The sequence below is a fragment of the Pseudonaja textilis genome, unplaced genomic scaffold (genome assembly GCF_049901715.1).
Source record: "Pseudonaja textilis isolate UNSWEBS1 unplaced genomic scaffold, rPseTex1.2 PTEXSCF20, whole genome shotgun sequence".
In the NCBI taxonomy this organism is placed as follows: Eukaryota; Metazoa; Chordata; class Lepidosauria; order Squamata; family Elapidae; genus Pseudonaja; species Pseudonaja textilis.
This window is the reverse complement of record NW_028262864.1, coordinates 3,393,750-3,414,352: the sequence shown is the minus strand read 5'-3', so window position 1 is coordinate 3,414,352 and position 20,603 is coordinate 3,393,750. Positions and strand designations below refer to the sequence as shown.

At 43.3% G+C, this 20,603-nt stretch overlaps 1 protein-coding gene and 1 long non-coding RNA gene across 6 annotated transcripts in view; one reads left to right on the top strand and one right to left on the bottom strand.

Moving 5' to 3' along the window:
- The window catches only part of LOC113451694 (putative RNA-binding protein 23), a 46,446-nt gene that overhangs the window by 387 nt on the left and 25,456 nt on the right, over positions 1-20,603 (top strand). For 4 of the 5 annotated variants that reach the window (XM_087918911.1, XM_026723080.2, XM_087918912.1 and 1 more), the window contains exons 2-12: positions 5,707-5,833; positions 5,943-6,023; positions 8,255-8,302; positions 8,384-8,457; positions 8,546-8,590; positions 10,623-10,805; positions 14,226-14,279; positions 14,390-14,507; positions 15,856-16,008; positions 16,145-16,282; positions 16,380-16,445. In XM_087918911.1, coding sequence (XP_087775037.1) covers positions 5,798-5,833; positions 5,943-6,023; positions 8,255-8,302; positions 8,384-8,457; positions 8,546-8,590; positions 10,623-10,805; positions 14,226-14,279; positions 14,390-14,507; positions 15,856-16,008; positions 16,145-16,282; positions 16,380-16,445 — 996 coding nt within the window. In that variant the 5' untranslated portion in view covers positions 5,707-5,797. Of the gene's footprint in view, positions 1-135; positions 222-5,706; positions 5,834-5,942; positions 6,024-8,254; positions 8,303-8,383; positions 8,458-8,545; positions 8,591-10,622; positions 10,806-14,225; positions 14,280-14,389; positions 14,508-15,855; positions 16,009-16,144; positions 16,283-16,379; positions 16,446-20,603 lie in introns of all 5 variants that reach the window. The other variant, XM_026723079.2, reaches the window with a different exon arrangement.
- The window catches only part of LOC148123746 (uncharacterized), a 53,141-nt gene that overhangs the window by 28,913 nt on the left and 3,625 nt on the right, over positions 1-20,603 (bottom strand). The gene's annotated exons all lie outside the window — the stretch shown is intronic.

The window sequence follows — 20,603 nt, the reverse complement described above, 5'->3', positions numbered from 1 at the left end:
TGTTTTGGGGGAGGGGCCGGTGGGCGGAAGGGGCGCAGCTGGAGTGGGGCAGGTAGCTGACGAGAGGAAGCCTTGGACTGGGAACATGGCAGGAAGGGTTCCCTGATCCATGTGGCGCTGCTTTTCTACCCATAGGTGTGCTGGTGGTTCGTTGCTTTTATAGTTTGGGCGAGGCAGGCCTCCAGGGAAAGCCAGGACACTGTGGGAGTGAGGAAGGAGAGGTAGGTGCCATAATTGGAGGCCCATCAGCTAAAGCACCGTTTCTCAACCTTAGCCGGTTGAAAATGGGTGGACTTCCAACTCCCAGAAATCCCCCAACCTATATAGCTGGCTGGGGAATTCTGGGAGTTGAAGTCCACCCATCTTCAGGGGGACATGGTTGAGAAACAAAGGGATAAGGAAGAAGCCACAGCCCCTTTGAGGCTGAGGGTTGGGGAAAATGGGATAGAAATCTGCTGGGGGAGGGGAGAGAGATGCTAAAACGGGAGGAAAATTCAGAATGACTGAATGACAGCATTGGAAGGGACCTTGGAGGTAGTCTAGTGGTCCAACCCGCTGCTCAGACAGGGGACCCTAAACCAGTGTTTCTCAACCTTGGCATCTTTATGATGGTTGGACTAAATATGCTGGATACATATGTATGCATATATGCATATATACATGCACACGCATACACAATCACAGAGACTGCTCTGTACACACACACACACACACACACACACACAAGAGAGAGAGAGAGAGAGAGAGAGTATTATGCTGACTGGGAAATTCTGGGAGTTGAAATCACCCATCTTAAAGTCACTGAAATGGAGAAACATTGCCCTAGACCAGTGGTTCCCAAACTTTTCACCATGGACCCCCTATAAATACTTTTTGTGGCCATGGACCCCTAAGACTTAACTCAAGATTTAAATCATAACATTTGTTCATGCTTTTCCACTCCCCCTGTGATGACATTATGGTCCCCTAGGGGTCTGTGGACCACAGGTTAAGAACCATTGCCCTAGACTATTCTGAAATGGTTATTCAGCATGGCCTTGCCTTACTGAAGAGTTGTTCCTTGGTCTGGTCTTTGCTTGGGGTCTTCCATTGCAGGTTTACTCATTTTGCTTAATAGAGCTTATTTCCAGATGAACTATTTCCTGATAAAACTTCCTCTAGGAAAAAAACCCCATAGTCCAATTGGCTTTTGAAAAAAGCACCTTTGAGACAACTATGACCTGGATGACTGAGAATCTCCACAGACACTTTTTTCCAGAGAATTTTGAGATCTTAACAAAGTAAAATTGCCCTGATTCTGCTGTGTTTATGCCCAGAACAGTGGTCAGCTGTCATCTTTGCAGAGTCCTTGAAGTTGCATTTATGTCATTCTTGTTTTTTAATTGGATAATAAGTGAGTGGATTCTTCAGTAAGCTTAACATGGAGTAAGAGTCTAAAGGCATGGAAATGGCTTAGGGCAAGAAAATGAAATTGGTTTCAACCCTGTTTGCTTGCTTTCAGAAATCTAGAATCCTGTGTCTTGTTAGGAAAAGCTTGTGGTGTGAGATTATCTGGGCTTGAATGCATGTGTGACTTCCTCAAACAAAGCCTAATAAACAAGGAAGTTGTGTGGATATTGTTAAGAATGTAAGTCACCTAACAGGTGGGTTGGAAAACATATAAACCAGGATAGACATTTTAATACTATATCTCTTTAAGGGAATGCTAAAATTGTAATTGGGTGTGGTTCCTCAAACCACCATAAGATGGAGCGAGAAACCTGGGTTGTCCTGTTGTTGTTGCTGAGAGAGTGTTCCTGCATTTCCCTATTGATTATTGACTAGTTGTTCTTGGATTTGATGGAAGTCTGTTACTGAGCTGTTTTTGATACTGGACTTTGTTATTTGGATTATCCCTGGACTGAAAACTGACTGCTTTAACTGAATGACTTGGACTGCTTGTTTGGACTTTGCTTAAACATTTATTGGAAATAAAAACCTACATTTTACAATACAGTGTATCTGTGTGGTGGTTGTGTGTTATTTTTCACTATCACTACATCTCCCTGTGTGCGCTCATTCTCCTAACGGGGAATTACCTCAACAGATATGCTCTAGTAAAGTAAATTCCATGAACTGAGGGCAGTAATTTGGACGCTTCAGGATAATAAACTCAGTGGGCTTGGATGAATGTGTTATAATACTGGCTTATAAAATCTGTTGTTTTGTTTTTGGATCTCAAAAGGATTCTTAACCTGGAAGTTGGAGCAAAAGGATCTTGGGGGGAGGGAGGTAGCAAGATGAAATTTTAATTAGAATTGGAGGCGTACAAGTTTCCAGTTTTTTTTCCAGAAGTGTTGAAAATATTTCAGATCTATTGGACCTGAAGGCTGTTAATGTGTTTTTAGAGTGTACTTGTTTTTATTATTTTCCTAAAATTTGGCAATTTGGAATTTTGCATAGAATATGAGTGTTTGCAGCAAGAAAATAGGAAGAGAAGCTTCTTTGCATTTTGCAGTTTTAAGTCAATAAATCTGAATATAATGCCCTCTTTGGATAAAGCTCGGTTGGATTTCATTTGCATTTCAAAAGGCTTCTTGTGTCTGTAGGGAACCTTACTATGTGCAGAGAACTACAGGTGGCTGATTTCAACAATCCACATCTCATTTTTGTCAGTTTTCCACAATTTACATGATTTAAACCAATGGTGAACCTCTGTGTTTATGAGCCTGTAAGTTAAAAAAACTTTGCGGTCCCTGTGACCTGCCCATTGGAAAATTTAAAAACCCATTTGTAGTGTTTGCTTTTTCAGTAGAATGCACAGTATGTACTTTCAGAGCTCTCATTGTAAAAAAAAAAAAAGATTAGGGCATTTTGAAGAAAAAAAATGAGTATCTTGCTGTTATGTCTCACCTTTACAAAGGAGGTAAGAAGTCCAAATTCCAATTGAATACAAACAAACAAGCAAATCCAGTAATTATAGAGTTAACTCCTTGAGCCAATAAAGTTCTTGGCAGTCTCACACAGGCTGTCTGCCAAGTCCGACAAGAAAGCAGGAATATAAATCACACAAGCTATCAACACAGAGAATAATCCGGAGCGCCTCTGAATAAGTCACATGTCCCGTACGAAACTCTCAGCGAACACACCCACTTTTATTCCCTGTGCGGTGAGTCAGTCCCTCAGCTCAGTCTCTGATTCGTCCCTTCCTCCTGCGTTGCAGCTCACACTTTTGCCTGCGACGCTGCCTCGCATCAAGCCAGCATTCCTCTGCTTGATTCTCAGAGACTCTGATATGCTCTCCTCCTTTTCCTGATTAGCCTCAGGTTTTCCTTCTCGGTTATCTGCCAACACCTGAGGCACAATCAGGGAGGAAGGCATTGCTGAAGAGGAAGGTCCTGGGGAGGAAGGCATTTCCAAATCCTCCTCTTCTCCATTGTCCAAGTCTTCATCCTCTAACAATGCAGGCTCAAACCTCAGAGCCACAACATCTTGCTATACTTTCTAATATGTGTTGTCTTTATTGCTAGATATTGTCAGGGTTTTTAAACAAATTTTTGGTTTGGTCAAATTGTTAGGAGATGAAGAGATGAATTTCGCACTTACATTCCAGTAAATTTCCCTTTATTTTAGAATAAGTAGCAACTGAATCCTTTTATAGGTAACACAGAGTGGGAAGAAACCATCAGAGTAAAATGTACAGTTCCTGATAACCTCTAGGGCAGAGTTCCATAACAGTTATCCTGTTATATTCTTATTTTAGAAAGATGAGCAGTCTTGAGACTTTGTGGAAGGAGGAATGTAAAGGGTTTGCCCTTGGAAATTGAAATAAGCTTTTTAGAAACTCCCACACACTTATACAGCAACTTGCAAATGATAGCAATCTCCTTTATTCAAAATAACATTTGTAGTGGTGCTGTGGTAGGTGGCTTGGCTCTCTTCTGGGAGGCCTTCAGGCACTGTTTTCCCAGTGGGAAAGAGAAAAAGTTCAGGGAAAGAAAGGTGAGTTGACAGAGAAAACTAGACTTGCATTGGCATCTGTTGAAAAGGTTCTGTGAAAGATGCAGAAATGAACAGATTGATTCCTTCTGCTTACAACATTTTGGAGCAGTGGTTCTCAACCTGTGGGCTGCCATGTCGTCTCAGGGGATCCACAGAGGCTTTTGAAGTGTTACAATTTAAATCTTAAGTCTTGGGGGTCCATGGCCATAAAAGGTATTTAAAGGTGGTTCATGGTGAAGAAAAGATTGAGAACCACTGTTTTGGAGGCTTCCTGGCCTGTCTTGAACTTGTTTTAGCAAGGTATTTGAAATGCCTTGTTCTGTTTGTCTTAATATCAGCATCAATTAGTGCTCTGATCTGCAGGTACTTATGGTGGTGTTACAAATTAGATTTCTCTTGTTTATAGCAATTTTATTTATGCTATAACACTGGGGTCCCCACACTTGTGGGCCATGACCCACTACCTGTCTTTGGCCTAGTCATAACTGGGCCTTACGAGTGGTTGGCTGGTGTGTGCACACACAGCCCCACTTGTGCATCGTGGAGGATTGCCCCACTCGTGTGAGCGTCGCAACCACTTGTGACCCCACTCGCGTGCGCACATACCTGCCCCCAAAAAATCTTCTTTCCCCCTTCCACTTTGGGCCACCAACCCAGAAAGGTTGAGGAACTCTGATATAACATACCCAAAAATACAGAAGCAAAAAGGAGGAGAAATAGGGAAGGGAAAGGCATGGTAAAGAATGGGAAACAAGAAAGAAAAGGTACAAATTAGATTTCTCATGCTGAGCTACTAAAAAAGCTCCCTGTTTCTGAGCTGGTCAGTGAGAGGGCAGAATAAGTTTAGGAAAGGGCCAAAATTGTTGTGAAATCTTCCTACAAGTGAGCAGAGAGTAGTTTTGCTCCTGTTTTGAGTTAGTGAAATCAGTGGGCTTATATCAGTTACAATCCTGCAGGTTATACATGTTTATAACTAGGATTGGGCCAAACAGGAGAACTCTTAGAAATGTTCTTTTTTGCCCCCAGGATGGCAAAGTCCAGAAGGGCAGTGTTGCCTTCCTAGTTTTTCTCAATCTTAACAGCTTTTTTAGGATATGTGGACTTCATCTCCCAGAATTGCTGGGATTTTTAAAGACTGGGGAATTCTGAGAATTGAAATCCACACATCCTAAAGTTGCCAAGATTGAGAAATACTGCATTCCCAAATAATCAGCTTGGCAATCTCTACTTAGTTTCCAAAGTTCTGTAAAAATAACTGCAGGTTTGAATAAAGTTGTGGAAGTCTGAAACGTTATTGCAAGATATTGATTTTTTTTCACCCAGCAAGCAAGCTTCCTTCCTTCCTTCCTTCCTTCCTTCCTTCCTTCCTTCCTTCCTTCCTTCCTTCCTTCCTTCCTTCCTTCCTTTAAAAAAAGGAAGATTCTCATAACTTTCATGTAACTTTAGCAAGTAGTTTGCTCTGAAATAGTGGAGAAAAAGGAAGCAAAGGCCAATTGTGATAAATGATCGTTTCCTTCATGTAAAAAGCTGGCGGATGATTAATTTGAAGGGGGTGGGGTTTTCTTCTTTGCTGGATACATATTCCAGAGGGTTCCAGACAGGTGGTTTTAGAGCACAATTCCAGTCCAGAGTGTAGAACATCTTGTCTCCAGGCAACATAGATGGCCCAGCTCCTGTTCCATATTCCACTCCTCAAATCCATGCAGGCCTCTCTTTCTCTTCCAGGCTGACCAACTCCTTTGCCTGCTAGACCTGCTTCTCCACCAGCTACTCCTGTGCCTCGGGGTGGTGGGGAGCCCACCCATTTGGGCCAGCCATGGATCTAGCGTTCCCCAATCCATCCCGGGATCCTGTGAGTATCCAGCTTTCCCTTTTGTTTGGAGAAGATGGCACAGTGGCGGTTTCCACCGGGAAGCTCTTATCTTTTTTATTCTTCTCTTTCTCTTTCTCCTTATTCATAGACCCAAGAAGATGGCATGGCCTCCGACGACTTTGACATTGTGATAGAAGCTATGCTGGAGGCCCCATACAAGAAAGAGGAAGTGAGGATATTAAAAATCAGAAACAAGTTAAACCTGTGGGGAAAGTATTACTGTGTTGTATTTTGCCAGGAGTCCAAAGATAATGATAAAAGCAGTGTGTCAGCTGCCATCTTATGCTTGCTATGAAGAGACAGACTGCCATGAACTGTGGGGAGAAGGAATGAAGGAGGGAAGGCTTTGGGGGGAAATGAAAGTAAGCCCTGTATCTCCAGGAGATGCTGCCTCAAGGTCACCCAGCTGGAAGGAGGAGGGGACCGCATACCAAACTGCACTTGGATTGTCCATTATGAAAACATCTTGCCTGACTTTATAGAAGAACATTGTTGAGTCTAGTCTTCTACCTGTCTAAGAAATCCCCCCCTCCCAAATTCCCAGGCACTAAATGTGGCAGCCTTGAAGCTTCTATGTAAAATATGGCTTCCAAGGCTGACATTGGGTTACACCGGGTTGGGCAATGAGAGATAGTTAAGGGAGGACAAAGGAGAACTTGAGGGTTTTGGCACGTGATTCTCAGTTCTGGCTTTGCAATACTGCAATATCCTTGACCGCTAATAAAACTATACTTTTCTCAACAAATGGAGCCAAGGATTGTTTATATATAGAGGTTTAAGTTATGGCAGGTTTGACACAATGTAATTCAAGATTCAAGTTTTCAAAATATTGTTCAGTTCCTTAATCCAGATCTGGCATTCTTTCAATTTCTCCTCAAAATATAAGTACCTTCCTTTTTTTAGCAGAAAAAGAAAAAAAGTGTAGAAATTTATTTCTGTAATTTGTATAAGATAAAATAAGATGGCTGCTCTTTTTCTGCTGAATTGAGCCTCAAATAGGTTTTCATTAATTAAAGCTGGTCCAGCTTGTGCCTCCCAGACACCCCATCTCACTTCCAAGCTGAGCAAAACTCTCTTAGAGGCTGGCAGAGGATGAAGAGGAAGACTGATGGGGGGGGTGGGGGGGGACTCCCAGTCTTGCTGGTCTCCATTTACTTGGAAGTCAGCCTCAAAATCAGTTAACAGGCAATCCTCAACTTAGGACCACAATGCAGTCCCAAATATCTGTTGCTAAGCGAGATGGTTAAGTGAGTTTTGTCCCATTTTATGACCTTTCCTGCCACCGATGTTAATTGCATCCCTGCAGCTGTTAAGTGAGTAACACAGTTAAGTGAATCTGGCTTTCCCAATGACTTTGCTAGTTAGAGGGTCACAAAAGGGGAATCACATGACCCCAGGGCACTGCAACCATCGTAAATATGAATCAGTTGCCAAACATCTGTATTTTGATCACGTGACCCAGGGGATGCTGCAACAATCATGTGAAAAACGGTGATAAATTACTTTTACAGTGGCATTGTAGCTTTGGTCAATAAACAAATGCTTGTAAATCAAGGATTACCTATATTGCAAATATAGGTTTCTCCCTTTCAGTGTTCGCCGCTTGTGCCAGCTCCATTCTCTAGTCCCTGTAACCATATAGTCCTGAGTGTTGTGCAAAATATTGTGTTTTAAGGACGATATTCACTCCAATGTCAAAAGACTGTTTAATCTGCATTAATCCAGCTCCAAACTCTTATATATTAATATTTATTGGAGACACAATCTCTCTGTTGTCCCCCTTATTCTCAGTAACAGAAAAAAAATGAGAATATTGAGAGATGATGTGGGGTGTTATATCTAAGCTGGGCTAAAGTGACTGGATGATTCAATCCTTTTTTTGCTTCTAAAAATGAGTACTGAAATTTCTAAGGAACACACGAAAAAAGGAGGGCGCCCTTTGGAGGTTGGAGATCAGGATTCTGCCCTCCACGTTGCAAATGACAATTTAAGTCTGCTTCTAGAATTCTCTTTGTATCACTTTGTACCTGCTAGGTAGCAGAATCATGCTGCTAGTTGACGTCGTGTTTGTTTAAGTGGAAAAGGGAATCTGTGTTTCTGTGCCTGCTTTCTCACTGTGCCTCTTTCCTGCTGAATCCACTCTTCTATGAGGAGGAGAGCCGTGGTAGTGCAGTGGTTAGAATGCAGTACTGCAGGCTACTTCTGCTGACTGCTGGCTGTCTGCAATTTGGCAGTTCAAATCTCACCGGCTCAAGGTGGATTCAGCCTTCCATCCTTCTGAGGTTGGTAAAATGAGGACCCAGATTGTTGGGGACAAGATGCTGACTCTGTAATCCACTTAAAGAGGGCTGTAAAACACTGTAAAGTGGTATATAAGTGCTATTGCTATTTTTCTTTCAGGCCCAGCCAGGACCCTCAAAGCCACCAACTGACCCCGCCACAGGCCAGGTAATGTCCAAAAAACCAAAGGGGATAAAATAGGGAAGGAGCTGGAGGACTACAATCTAACCTCCTTTCTCTCTTTGTTAGCTGTCTCTGGAGGAACAAGGAAACGAAGCAAAGAAGGACACCGCCCCCACCAGCAGCAATGGGGAAAGCAGCAGGTGAGCCGCAAGTGCTGTGTGGTTTCCCTCCCTTCACTTCCCCTCCCTCAGCATGGCTCTCATTTCTGGCTTGCTTCCTCCTTCACAGCAAAAAGAAGAGGAGTCGTAGCAGGAGCCGTGACCACAGGCACAGGTAGGAATGGTCCTGAAGAGAGCACAGAAGAAGTGGGCAGGCCCTGGCTGGGGTTGACGTAGAAGCAGAGGGGATCCCCACATAAGGAAGCTAACACAGGACCTTGCTTGTGACAGTGTGCTGGGAATTCTGGGGAGAGTGGATGGGAGAGGGGAAATGCTTTGGGGAAAGCAAAAGTAACTGCTGTATCTCCCCGCAATGCTGCCTCAAGGTCATGTGGCTGGGAGAAGGTGGCAGCTGCAAACCAACCTACTCTTGAACTGACTTATCTGAAAACATCTTGCTTAAGTCTGTTTAGTCACAGGTGCCAATTAGCGATGGGAGGCAGTTAAATGAAGGAAAAGTTGAACTTAGGGATTTGGGCGGGCAATTCTCAGTTCTGGCTATACATTACAGGTAGCCCTTGAGGTAACGACCAAAATTGAGCCCCAAATTTATGTTGCTACAAGAGGGAAATTTGTTAAGTGGGTTTTGCCCCATTGTATGACTTTTCTGACTGCAGTTAAGTGAATCACTGCACTTGTTGAGTCAGTAACACAGTTGTTAAGTGAATCTGGCTTCCCCATCGACTTTGCTTATCAAAAGGTCGCAAAAGGGGAATCACATGACCCCAGGACACTGTGATCGTCAGAAATATGAACCAGTTGGCAAGCATCTGAAATTTGATGACATGATCGTGGGGAATGCTACAAAGGTCATAACTATGAAAAACGGCCATTAGTCCCTTTTTTCAGTGTCGTTGTAATTTTGAACAGTCACTAAGTGAACTGTTGTAAGTTGAGAACTACCTGCACTGTGTTTGGCAAAAGCAAAGACAAAACATTTGCCACCACTGCAAAAAAGAAAAAGGTCATAAAATTGGGTTGCCCCCATGATTAAATTGCAACCTTTATGACCTGTGGCTGTAATTTGCAGACTCCATTTTGTGGCCTATCAGCGGCAGGCCCCTCCAGCAGCCAAATTGAAGGAGGAGGAGGCGTGGGAGTCAGGGTCAGCATCAGGGCAACCTGAGTTCCGAGGGGGAAGAGGGAATGGAGCTGGCAGAGAGACAGAGGCGGAGCCTGGGCCGTCTGTCAGCCCTCAGATGGAGAGTCAACAGCTCCCAGGTCTGGAGGTGGCTGATGAGGAAGAGGAGGCACAGCTGGGTCCAGTGCCTGACGCACGGATGCACAGAAGGCAGAGGAGAGCACTGGAAATCTATGGGCCGATCCTTGTGACGGAAGAGCCACCACTGCTAGCGAGGCCCCACCCTAGTTCTGGGGATAAAAGGCAGGGGGCGGAGATGAATAGATGTGACAGACAACTATTCATCTCCTGGCTGGACATACTTGTTAGCCTGCGGTGAGAGAGACATTTTACCGGGGCTGTTGGTGCTCCTAATAAAGGAATCTTTGAGTTCACTTCAAAGGGTTTGTTGTGTTTGGGGATCTGGGTCAGAACAGTTTTTCTCTGCTGACCATCGACCAGCACTTGGGGGGATTAAACCCTCCTGATCTGGGAGGGGCCATTAAAATGAAATATACAGGCTGTCCTCGACTTACAGCCACAATTGAGCCCAACACTTCTGTTGAATAGATGTGGCAGACAACTAATTCATCTCCCTGTCGGCCAGACTTCTTAGCCTGCAAGAGAAACTTTTTACTGGGGCTGCGGGCATTCCTAATAAAGGAATCTTTTGAATTCATGTCAGTGGGTTTGTCGTGTTTGGGGAGCTGGGTGAGAACACTCCATTAACAGTTGTATGCCAAGGACTACCTATGTTTAAGATTTATTTTTTTTTACTATGGTTTCTATGGCTGTTGGTTTTAAAATGCCTGTTAAATTCCCTATTTAATAAATGGGAAACCTGTCACACATCATTCCAGGATTTGTTGTTGCTCAAAGGGTTCTGCTTTCCGAGGTTTCTGATTCTTAAGTTTTGGGCTAAACGGAGACCTAGTTCACTCAATAATCCAGTTGCAGGGAAAATGCCAAAAGCAACATTTCACCAACCTACCCCTGATGCAAAATCTGATACGGTTGATCTTTCTAGCCATAGTCGGGACCGAGACCGTCATCGTAGACGCAGCCGGAGCCGGGATCGCCGCAGCCGTCATAGGAGCAGAAGCCGCCATCGGAGCCGCAGTCGGGATCGTAATAGGCGAGCCAGCCGATCTTGGAGCCGAGAACGCTGGCGGGAGGAAAGAGTCCGCTACCGCAGCCCACCTCCCCCAGGGTGAGAAGGAAGGAAACAAGGAAACACCATCTGGGCCTGATCATAGTATGGTTTTCCTAGATTAGATGGAAACCAATCAAGGAGAGAAGCAACCTAGAACTAAGAAGTTTCCTGACAGGGAGAACAATCAGTGGAATAGCTTGCCTCCAAATGTTGTGGGTGCTCCATTGCTGGAGTTTTCAAGAAGAGACTGGACAGCCATTTGTCCAGAATGGGATAGAGCAAGGGTCTCAAACTGAAGACCCGCAGGCTGAATCCGGCCCATTGGGTGCTTAGATCCGGCCCAGGGGCCACTCTGGAAACAGCGGACCAGCCTGCGGTGCCTCTGCCAGTGAAAATGGAGCTTGGGAAGCTGTGCACGGCCCCCTCATGTTCCATTTTTGGCTGCAACAGCCTTCTGCAACCCTCTGCCAGCGAAAATGGAGCTTGGGGGGGTGCGTGCGTGTGTCCCCCACCCAGCTCCATTTTGGCTGCAGGAGGCTGTAAGCGGCCAAAAACAGCCCCCAGGGGGTGGCAGAGGGCTAGTAAAACAAACGAAAAGCAGAACAAAACAAAAGGAGAAATGTTTCCTCTTTTTCATTTGAGCATCCAAGAGACAGGAAAGAAGAAAGGGAAAGGAAAGACAAAAAGGAAAAATGGGAAGAAAGCAAGGAAGGAAAAAGAAGGAAAGGGGAAGGAAGGAAGCGAAGGAAGGATATTATGAGAGGGAGGGAGGGTCTGAGGGAAGTCCTGCCTTAGCACTTGGCCACAGGTGCCCCTAACATGAGTGATGTTGAGCTGGCCCCGCTCCCTCCCGCCCCGCCCCTCGAGGTCAAATGATGCGGCCCTTAATGAAATCAAATTTGACACCCCTGCAATAGGGTCTCCTGCTTGAACTGGGGTTTGGACTATAGAAGATCTCTAAAATCCTTTCCAAAGTAGAAGTCTGTGTTCGACAAATGGTGATCTGAAACCACAACCCAGGAAAGGGAATTGAAGGTGGGGCCTTCTGGGATTTTACTCGTTCTGCAGTTCCTAGCCTCCCAACTTGGCAAATGTTTTGCAGTGTGAATGTGTAAAACTTGCTCATTCACTTAGGGAGTGTTTGCAGAACTACCAAATACTCTTGTTTCTTCTCGGATCCATGCCACTACGGGCATTGGTTGGGAGTTTCCGAAGGAGATTGTCTAAATTGATGTAGTTCGAGATGGTGGAGCTCTTCCCTCACAATCAGCAGGCTGCGAGTTCGATCCTAGGTAGAGGCAGATACAGGTGAAACTCAAAAAATTAGAATATCATGCAAAAGTTCATTTATTTCAGTAATGCAACTTAAAAGGTGAAACTAATATATGAGATAGACTCATTACATGCAAAGCAAGATAGTTCAAGCCGTGATGTGACATAATTGAGATGATTATGGCTTACAGCTCATGAAAACCCCAAATCCACAATCTCAGAAAATTAGAATATTACATGCAATCAATAAAACAAGGATTGTACATAGAACAATATCGGACCTCTGAAAAGTATAAGCATGCATATGTACTCAGTACTTGGTTTGGGCCCCTTTTGCAGCAATTACTGCCTCAATGCGGCATGGCATGGAAGCTATCAGCCTGTGGCATTGCTGAGGTGTTATGGAAGACCAGGATGCTTCAATAGCGGCCTTCAGCTCTTCTGCATTGTTCGGTCTCATATCTTTCTCTTGGCAATCCCCATAGATTCTCTATGGGGTTCAGATCAGGCGAGTTTGCTGGCCAATCAAGCACAGTAATCCCACGGTCATTGAACCAGGTTTTGGTGCTTTTGGCAGTATGGGCAGGTGCCAAGTCCTGCTGGAAAATGAAGTCAGCATCCCCATAAAGCTCATCTGCAGAAGGAAGCATGAAGTGCTCCAAAACCTCCTGGTAGACAGCTGCGTTGACCCTGGACTTAATGAAGCACAGTGGACCAACACCAGCAGATGACATGGTTCCCCAAATCAACACAGACTGGAAACTTCACACTGGACTTCAAGCATCTTGCAGTGTGTGCCTCTCCATTCTTCCTCCAGACTCTGGGTCCTTGGTTTCCAAATGAGATGCAAAAGTTGCTCTCATCAGAAAAGAGGGCTTTGGACCACTGAGCAACAGACTAGGTCTGTTTTTCTTTAGCCCAGGTATGACACTTCTGACGTTTGTTCAGGAGTGGCTTGACAAGAGGAATACGACATTTGAAGCCCATGTCCAGGATCCGTCTGTGTGGTGGTCCCCAACACTTTTGAATGGCCTTTTCCTGACAAACCTCTCCAGGCTGTGATTATCCCTGCTGATTGTGCACCTTTTTCTTCCACACTTTTCCCTTCCACATAACTTTCTATTAATGTGCTTTGATACAGCACTTTGGGAACATCCAACTTCTTTTGCAATTACCTTTTGAGGCTCTCCCTCCTTATGGAGGGTGTCAGTGATGGTTTTCTGCACAACTGTCAGGTCAGCAGTCTTTCCCATGATTGTGATTCCTACTGAACCTGACAGACCATTTAAAGGCTCAGGAACCCTTTGCAGGTGTTATGGCTTAATTAGCTGATTAGAGTGGGACACTTTGAGCCTAGAATATTGAACCTTTTCACAATATTCTAATTTTCTGAGATTGTGGATTTGGGGTTTTCAAGAGCTGTAAGCCATAATCATCTCAATTATGACACATCACGGCTTGAACTGTCTTGCTTTGCATGAGTATCTCATATATTAGGTTCACCTTTTAAGTTGCATTACTGAAATAAATGAACTTTTGCATGATATTCTAATTTTTCGAGTTTCACCTGTATTTCTCTCTCTGGGCACAATGAGAATATATCTGCTGAACAAAGCTCTGCATTGGCAACAGGAAGGGCAACCGGCTATTAACCACTCTGCTAGCTCCATTCAGTTGCCCAGTCTTCACCCTGCAAGGGATTACGGGGTCAGTAAATGACGAACAACAACATTATTTGGGGGAATTAACCCCCCAAAAGGGGACTTGCGACCCGAATTAAATGTTCTCAATGGACGGGAACCTCATGTGACCAAATGTGGGTTACATGGCCATATTCACAGTCATTTCCAGCAACCTCTGGTCAAGAAACCATGTTTTACAATGCTTTGTCCAAAAACTGGCATTTTGGCAGGTTTTTTTGCAAAACTGCATCCACAGCAAAGCATTGATTTGCTTTACGATCGTAGCAAAAAACCATAGAATCAAGTCAGTCAATTAACCGACCTGTTTTAACAGCCATTATGCCATGTGACCATAATGGACAGGCTCGGTTACGGTGATAGGTCGAGGGCTTATATCTGCAGTGATAACCTCATTATGCCATGATGATAAGCCAGGCCAGTCATGCTGTGTAAGTAACCCTTGCGGTGATTGTGTTGCTGCTGCTGAAGTTGTGATCTGGGCTTGTGTTCTGTTTCCCCACAGACGACGGTTTGGGCACAGCAAGAGTCCCTTGTTCCGAGAGAAAAGCCCCCTTCGGTGAGTATTGCAACATGGATGAGGGTGATGACTGAGAGGATTCTTAACGTGCCTCATCTCCCCAACATCCAATTCTGGGTCTGAATCACTCCCCTTGTCTCCCAACACAGGGAGCCTCTGGGCAGCTTGAGCCCCGAAGAACGTGACGCCCGCACTGTCTTCTGTATGCAACTAGCTGCCCGTATCCGCCCTCGAGACCTTGAGGATTTCTTCTCGGCTGTTGGCAAGGTCATATTCCCCCTCCCTTCTCCCTGGCTTTGGCAAATTCTTACTTTGCCCCAAGCGAGGGTGGGTTTCTGACTTCTGGCCCATTCTGGTGCTTAGTTCCCACCAACCTAGCTAGCACAGTCCATGATTACAATTAACTGGACTAGTGGGTACCTCAGTCTGGTTTTATCCTTAGTTTGGCCTAGTGGTTATGGCGCTAGAGAACTGGAGATCATGAGTTCTAGTTCCATTTTAGACACAAAAGTTGTCTGGGCGAATCAGCAGGAGACGGTGAGTTCTAGACCCACCTTAGGCACGTAAACCAGCTTGGTGACTGGACTAATCATCAGGAGACTGGGAGTTCTAGTCCTACCTTAGGCATGAAAGCCGGCTGGGTGACTTTGGGCCAAATACCAGGCGATTGGGAGTTCTAGTGCCACCTTAGACAAGAAAACTGGCTGGGCTACTGGGCCAAACACCAGTTCTACTCCCATTTTAGGCACGAAAGCCAGCTAGATGACTTTGGGCCAGTCACACACACTCAGCCCAGTGTTCTGACCTAGGCTTTCCTAAAAAGCACTAAGCAGACTTTTTGTCCCTGCAAAACCCCTTTTATTAAACAAAGGTGAATTTCTTGCATTCACATTCAGCCAATGGCCTGGCAAACAGTCTTTCAAGGGTGTAATTAGGAGCAAAGACCTTATCTAGCTTGGAGAGCTGCCACGTAAATATTTTCAAATGCAGTGCTGACAAAGAAGGGCTTGGCACAGAGTCTCTGAGAAGCACAGACAGATCTTCACACTGTTGCAACGAAAGAATTGCTTCCAGCAAAAGCCCCTCCCCTTTTGCTCCTCTTTTAATCCCTATGAGAGGGGCCATTCACCATCTACCTGTGGCCTTGCTCCCACGTTGACCCTTAGTTCCGAATTGCTCTTTTCTTTTGGAAGCTCTGCACATGCGCAGGCTGGGAACTGGCTCCAGCTGCTCCCCCACCTTACTGCTGTCCGACTCCGAAGGCAGCTGATGACTGCTAGCCTGCCCTGGCCCCATCTCTGCCTCTGATGCAGAGCCCTCGTCCGAACCTTCCCCAGCCTCCAGGACTGGCGCATGTTCCTCCCCAACCTCCTCACCGTCTGACTCCGCTGCTAGCTCCACTAGCTGCCGGCGGCCACAACACCCACCCCACCCCACAGGGTTATTGTTATGGGGAAAATAGGAGGAAGGGATATTATCTACATTCACTGACTTTTTTTTATAAAAATAAAGCTGGAATGAAAAATCTAATAAATAAAAAATAAACCCAGACATGAAACATTTGACACCTCGGTCTCTTCCATTTAACATTCTCCACATTTGTCCCTTCGGCCAGGTGCGTGACGTACGGATCATCTCCGACCGAAATTCCCGGCGCTCGAAGGGCATTGCTTACGTCGAGTTTTGCGAGATACAGTCAGTGCCACTGGCCATCGGGCTGACAGGGCAACGCCTCCTGGGCGTACCAATTATCGTTCAGGCTTCCCAGGTTTGAAAACTTTTATTTTTAAAACAACCCTAAAATCTACAAGTCTAGGGCTACCTGTGTTCCTTTAAAAAATAAACAGCGGGTTATTTCTGGCTGGGTTTTTGACGTCCCTCCCTTGTCCAATCTGTGTTCATAGGCAGAGAAGAACAGGCTGGCAGCCATGGCCAACAACCTTCAGAAAGGCAGTGGGGGGCCCATGAGGCTCTACGTCGGTTCCCTTCACTGCAACATCACCAAAGAGATGCTGCGTGGAATTTTCGAGCCGTTTGGCAAGGTAAGGTGGGAGGCGGAGCGAGAACGGGGTGGGGTAGATCTCCAGAAGGGGATATCCTTAGCTTTCTAGCAGGGGGGCACCTCTCTCTTCTCTGTAGATTGACAGCATCATGCTGATGCGGGACCAGGATACTGGACAGTCCAAAGGCTACGGCTTCATCACTGTAAGTTGGGTGGGTTTTCTTCCCTGGCGGGGCAGAGCGGAAGTCGAACTCTGCTGCTCTTTTTTTATTCATTATTTACTTATTTATAAAATTTATCAGCCACTCATCTTGCCATAGGGTAACTCTGGGAGGCTTATATACACAGTTAAAACATCAAAAGTTAAAGTCAAATATTGAAACCTAAGGACACATGGCGAGGGTGGAGCTGTGGGGAGGTGAGATCTGTTATTCCATCAACCACCTCCAATGTGCTCTGCCTCCATTAGGGCTCCAAAGATCTTTAGGCCCTTAGAAAAAGATAAGGTTGGGAAACAACCTTACATCGGAGGAGGGGGAAGTAAGATTTCCAAAGGGCGGGAACAACAACAGAGAATGCCTTCCTCCTGGACCCCACCAGCCAGAATAATAATGCTTTTTGATAAGATACCCACGACTTAACAGACTAAGAGTTGGAAGGGACCTTGGGGGTCTTCTCGTCCAACCCGCTGCTCAGGCAGGAGACCCTATACCATTCCAAACAAATGATTGTCCAATCGTTGTTAAAAGCCTCCGGTGTTGGAGAATTCACAACTTCTGAAAGCAAGTCATCCCACTGATTAATTGTTCTAATTGTCAGGAAATTTCTCCTTAATTCTAAATTGCTTCTCTCCTTGATCAGTTTCCCTCCGTTGTTTCTTGTCCTGCCTTCAGGTGCTTTGAAAAGTAGCTTGACTCCCTCTTCTTTGTGGCAGCCCCTCAATATTGGAACACGACTGTCATGTCACCCCAGTCCCTTTTTTTTTCATTAAAATAGACATACCCAATTCCAGCAAGCATTCATTATATGTTTTAGCCTCCAGTCCCCTAATCATTTTTGTTGCTTTTCTTTGCTAACATACATGTACCCACAACTTAACAGAATAACAGAGTTGGAAGGGACCTTGGAGGTCTTCTAGTCCATTCCTTGCTCAAGCAGGAGACCCTATAGCAATGTTTTTGCGGACCGGTGGGGGGTGGAGAGAAAAGAAATGGCTCCACGCAAGCAGTGAGTGCGTGGCCCAGTTCCAATAGCAATAGCACTTAGACTTACACACCGCTTTGCAGCCCTCTCTAAGCAGTTTACAGAGTCCGCATATTGCCCCCAACAATTTGGGTCCTCATTTTACCCACCTTGGAAGGATGGAAGGCTGAGTCAGTTGGCAGTCAGCAGAAGTAGCCTGCAGTACTGCACTCTAACCACAGTGCTACCATGGCTCAAACAGGAGTTGTGGCCCCCTTCCCTATACCACTGCAGACAAGTGGCTGTACGGTCTCTTCTTTTTTTAAAAAAAAAAATTATTTTAACAACAAAACAACATAGACATACCACATAAAACATAAAAACATCATCCTTCTTCATAAATTTACAAACAGTGCATCGATTGGTGTACCACTTTTTTTTTGTGCATCCATTTCCTAGTCACTAATATAATTATATTACATAATAGCTCATATTATCAATCAATAATTGTATAACCTAATATCACTAAAAAAATCATTTATCTATAATTTTGTTAATTCATATTTTAACGAGATAACTATAGTTTACTTAGTTTATTTTGTAATAAATCATAAGATCATACCAAATCTATCTTGATAATGTTTTATAAAGATAATATCAAGAAAAAACAGGAAAAATTTTTTTTATGCTAAATCTGAATATTCTATTATTATGTTTTATTATCTAACCATTGATAAAAAAGACCCCAAACTTCATAAAATTATTTATCTTCTTGTTCTCTAATTTCAAGTGTCAATTTACTCATTTCAGCACAATCCAATATTTTCTTAATAATTTCTTCCTCTGATGGAGTTTTCTCACTCTTCCAGTTTTTAGCAAATACAATCCTAGCCGCTGTTAATATATTTACAATCAAATACTTCAAATTTTTATTATATATATCAGGTAAGATTCCTAATAAAAAAACCTCTGGTTTCAAGTCTGTATGTGTCTTTGTCATTTTTTCCAACCATATGCGAATCTTAGTCCAATATTTTCTAGTGTCCTCACAAGTCCACCACATATGGTAGTATGAGCCAGGTATCTGATGACATTTCCAGCACTTTTCAGATTTGTTCTTAAACATTCTTGCAATTCTTGTCGGGGGAAAATGCCACCTGTAAAACATCTTATACAAGTTTTCTTTATAAGCTGTTGACATTGTCATTGAGACCACAATTTTTCCCATTTCTCCAAATCAATCCCATATCCAAAATTCTTCCCCCAAGCAATCATTGTTTCTTTAACTTATTCTTCCTCTAGTTTAATTTCCAGTAAATAACCATATAGTTTTTTAATCACTTTTTCATCTGTACCTGTCAAAATCTTATCTAAGTCAGTCAATTTATCATAAAATCCCTCTGTTTTAGAATCTTTAACATACCTTGAGTGTATTTGCGCATATGAAAACCAATTCATCTTTATGCCTTGTTCTTCTAAGTTTTGCATCGTTTTAAGTTCACCCTTTTCATCCAATATTTCCCCAGATCTAACTGTTTGTTCCTTGTATATTATAGGATAAGAAAAGGCTTCAATAGTTGATAACCAAACTGGGATTTTCAAATAACATTGTCTCTTAATTTTCTCCCAGTTTAACCATAAAGACTCCCGTATATAATGCCTTCTAAAATAGCCCTGCGATTTAGTTCCCTTGTACCACAGAAAAGCATGCCAGCCCAGTAATATATCATGTCCTTCTAGTGTCAACAATCTAGTCTTTCTTAATGTTATCCATTCTTTAGCCCACATCAAATTTGCAGCTTGATAATACAACTCCCAATTAGGAAGGCCAAATCCTCCTCTAATTCTAGCATCTTTAGAAGTTTTAATTTTATTCTCGCTTTCTTACCTTGCCATATAAACTTCAACACAATTTTATTTAATTCTTCAAAATAATCTTTACCAAGCCTGATTGGTATGGTTTGAAACAAATATAAAATTCTGGGTAAAATATTCATCTTGATTGTTGAAATTCTGTCTATCAATGACAATTGTAGATTTTCCCATTTCTTCAAATCAGATGCTATCTGTTGTTTAAGTTTAATATAGTTATTCTCTTTCAATGTAGTACATCTTGACGTCAAATGTATCCCCAAATATTTAACCTTATTCGTGACTTGAATTTTCAATAAATCTGCCAGTTCATCTCTTTGTTTTAATAACATATTCTTTGTCAAGATCTTTGTTTTATCTTTGTTTATTTTCAGACCTGCCATCTCACCATACATCTCTATCTTTTCCAGTAGCTTTAAAGCTGTTCCTAGAGGATCTTCCAAAATAAAAACCAAATCATCCACAAAGGCTTGCAATTCCAAAGTCAATACAAATAACAAAGGTGATAATGGGCAACCTTGTCTTGTGCCTTTTCTTATATTAATAGAATCTGTAAAATCTCCCTCTGTCATTACTCTTGCCATTTGTTTATCATATATGGCTTCTATTGCTTGAATAAATTTTCTAGCAAAGCCCACCTGTTCCAATAACAAAAACATGAATCTCCAGTTCACATTATCAAATGCCTTTTGGGCATCTAAAAATATCAAAGCCATTTGTTTTTCAGGATGTGCCTCGTAATATTCCAAGGTGTCCAGAATTACCCTCATATTATCCCTAATTTGTCTCTTTGGCAGGAATCCATTCTGGTCAGGATGAATAAAGTTATTTAGGTATCTTTTGAGCCTTTCTGCCAAGATGGAAGCAAAAATTTTATAATCTGCATTCAGTAAAGAAATAGGTCTATAGTTCTTAATTTGTGATGGATCGGCCCTTCTTTTGGAATAAGTGTGATATAAGCTTCTGACCATGTTTTGGGTATTTTCTTATTTAACATGGCTTCATTCATAACTTCTAACAGTGGAGTGCTCAACAATTCTTGTAATGTTTTATAAAAATTCTGCCGGGAGCCCGTCTGGGCCTGGTGCTTTTCCATTATTCTGCCTATTAAATGCTTCCGTTAGTTCCATCATGGTTATAGTACTTTCTAACATTTTTTCAGTCTCTTCAGATATCTTAGGTAGGTTAGCATTTTGTAGATAAAGCTTAATTCTTTCCTCATCAAAATCCTCCTGCTTATATAATTGTCCATAAAAGTCTCTTTTTCTCCTTATTACCATAACACATTTGGCCTTGATCATCTATTA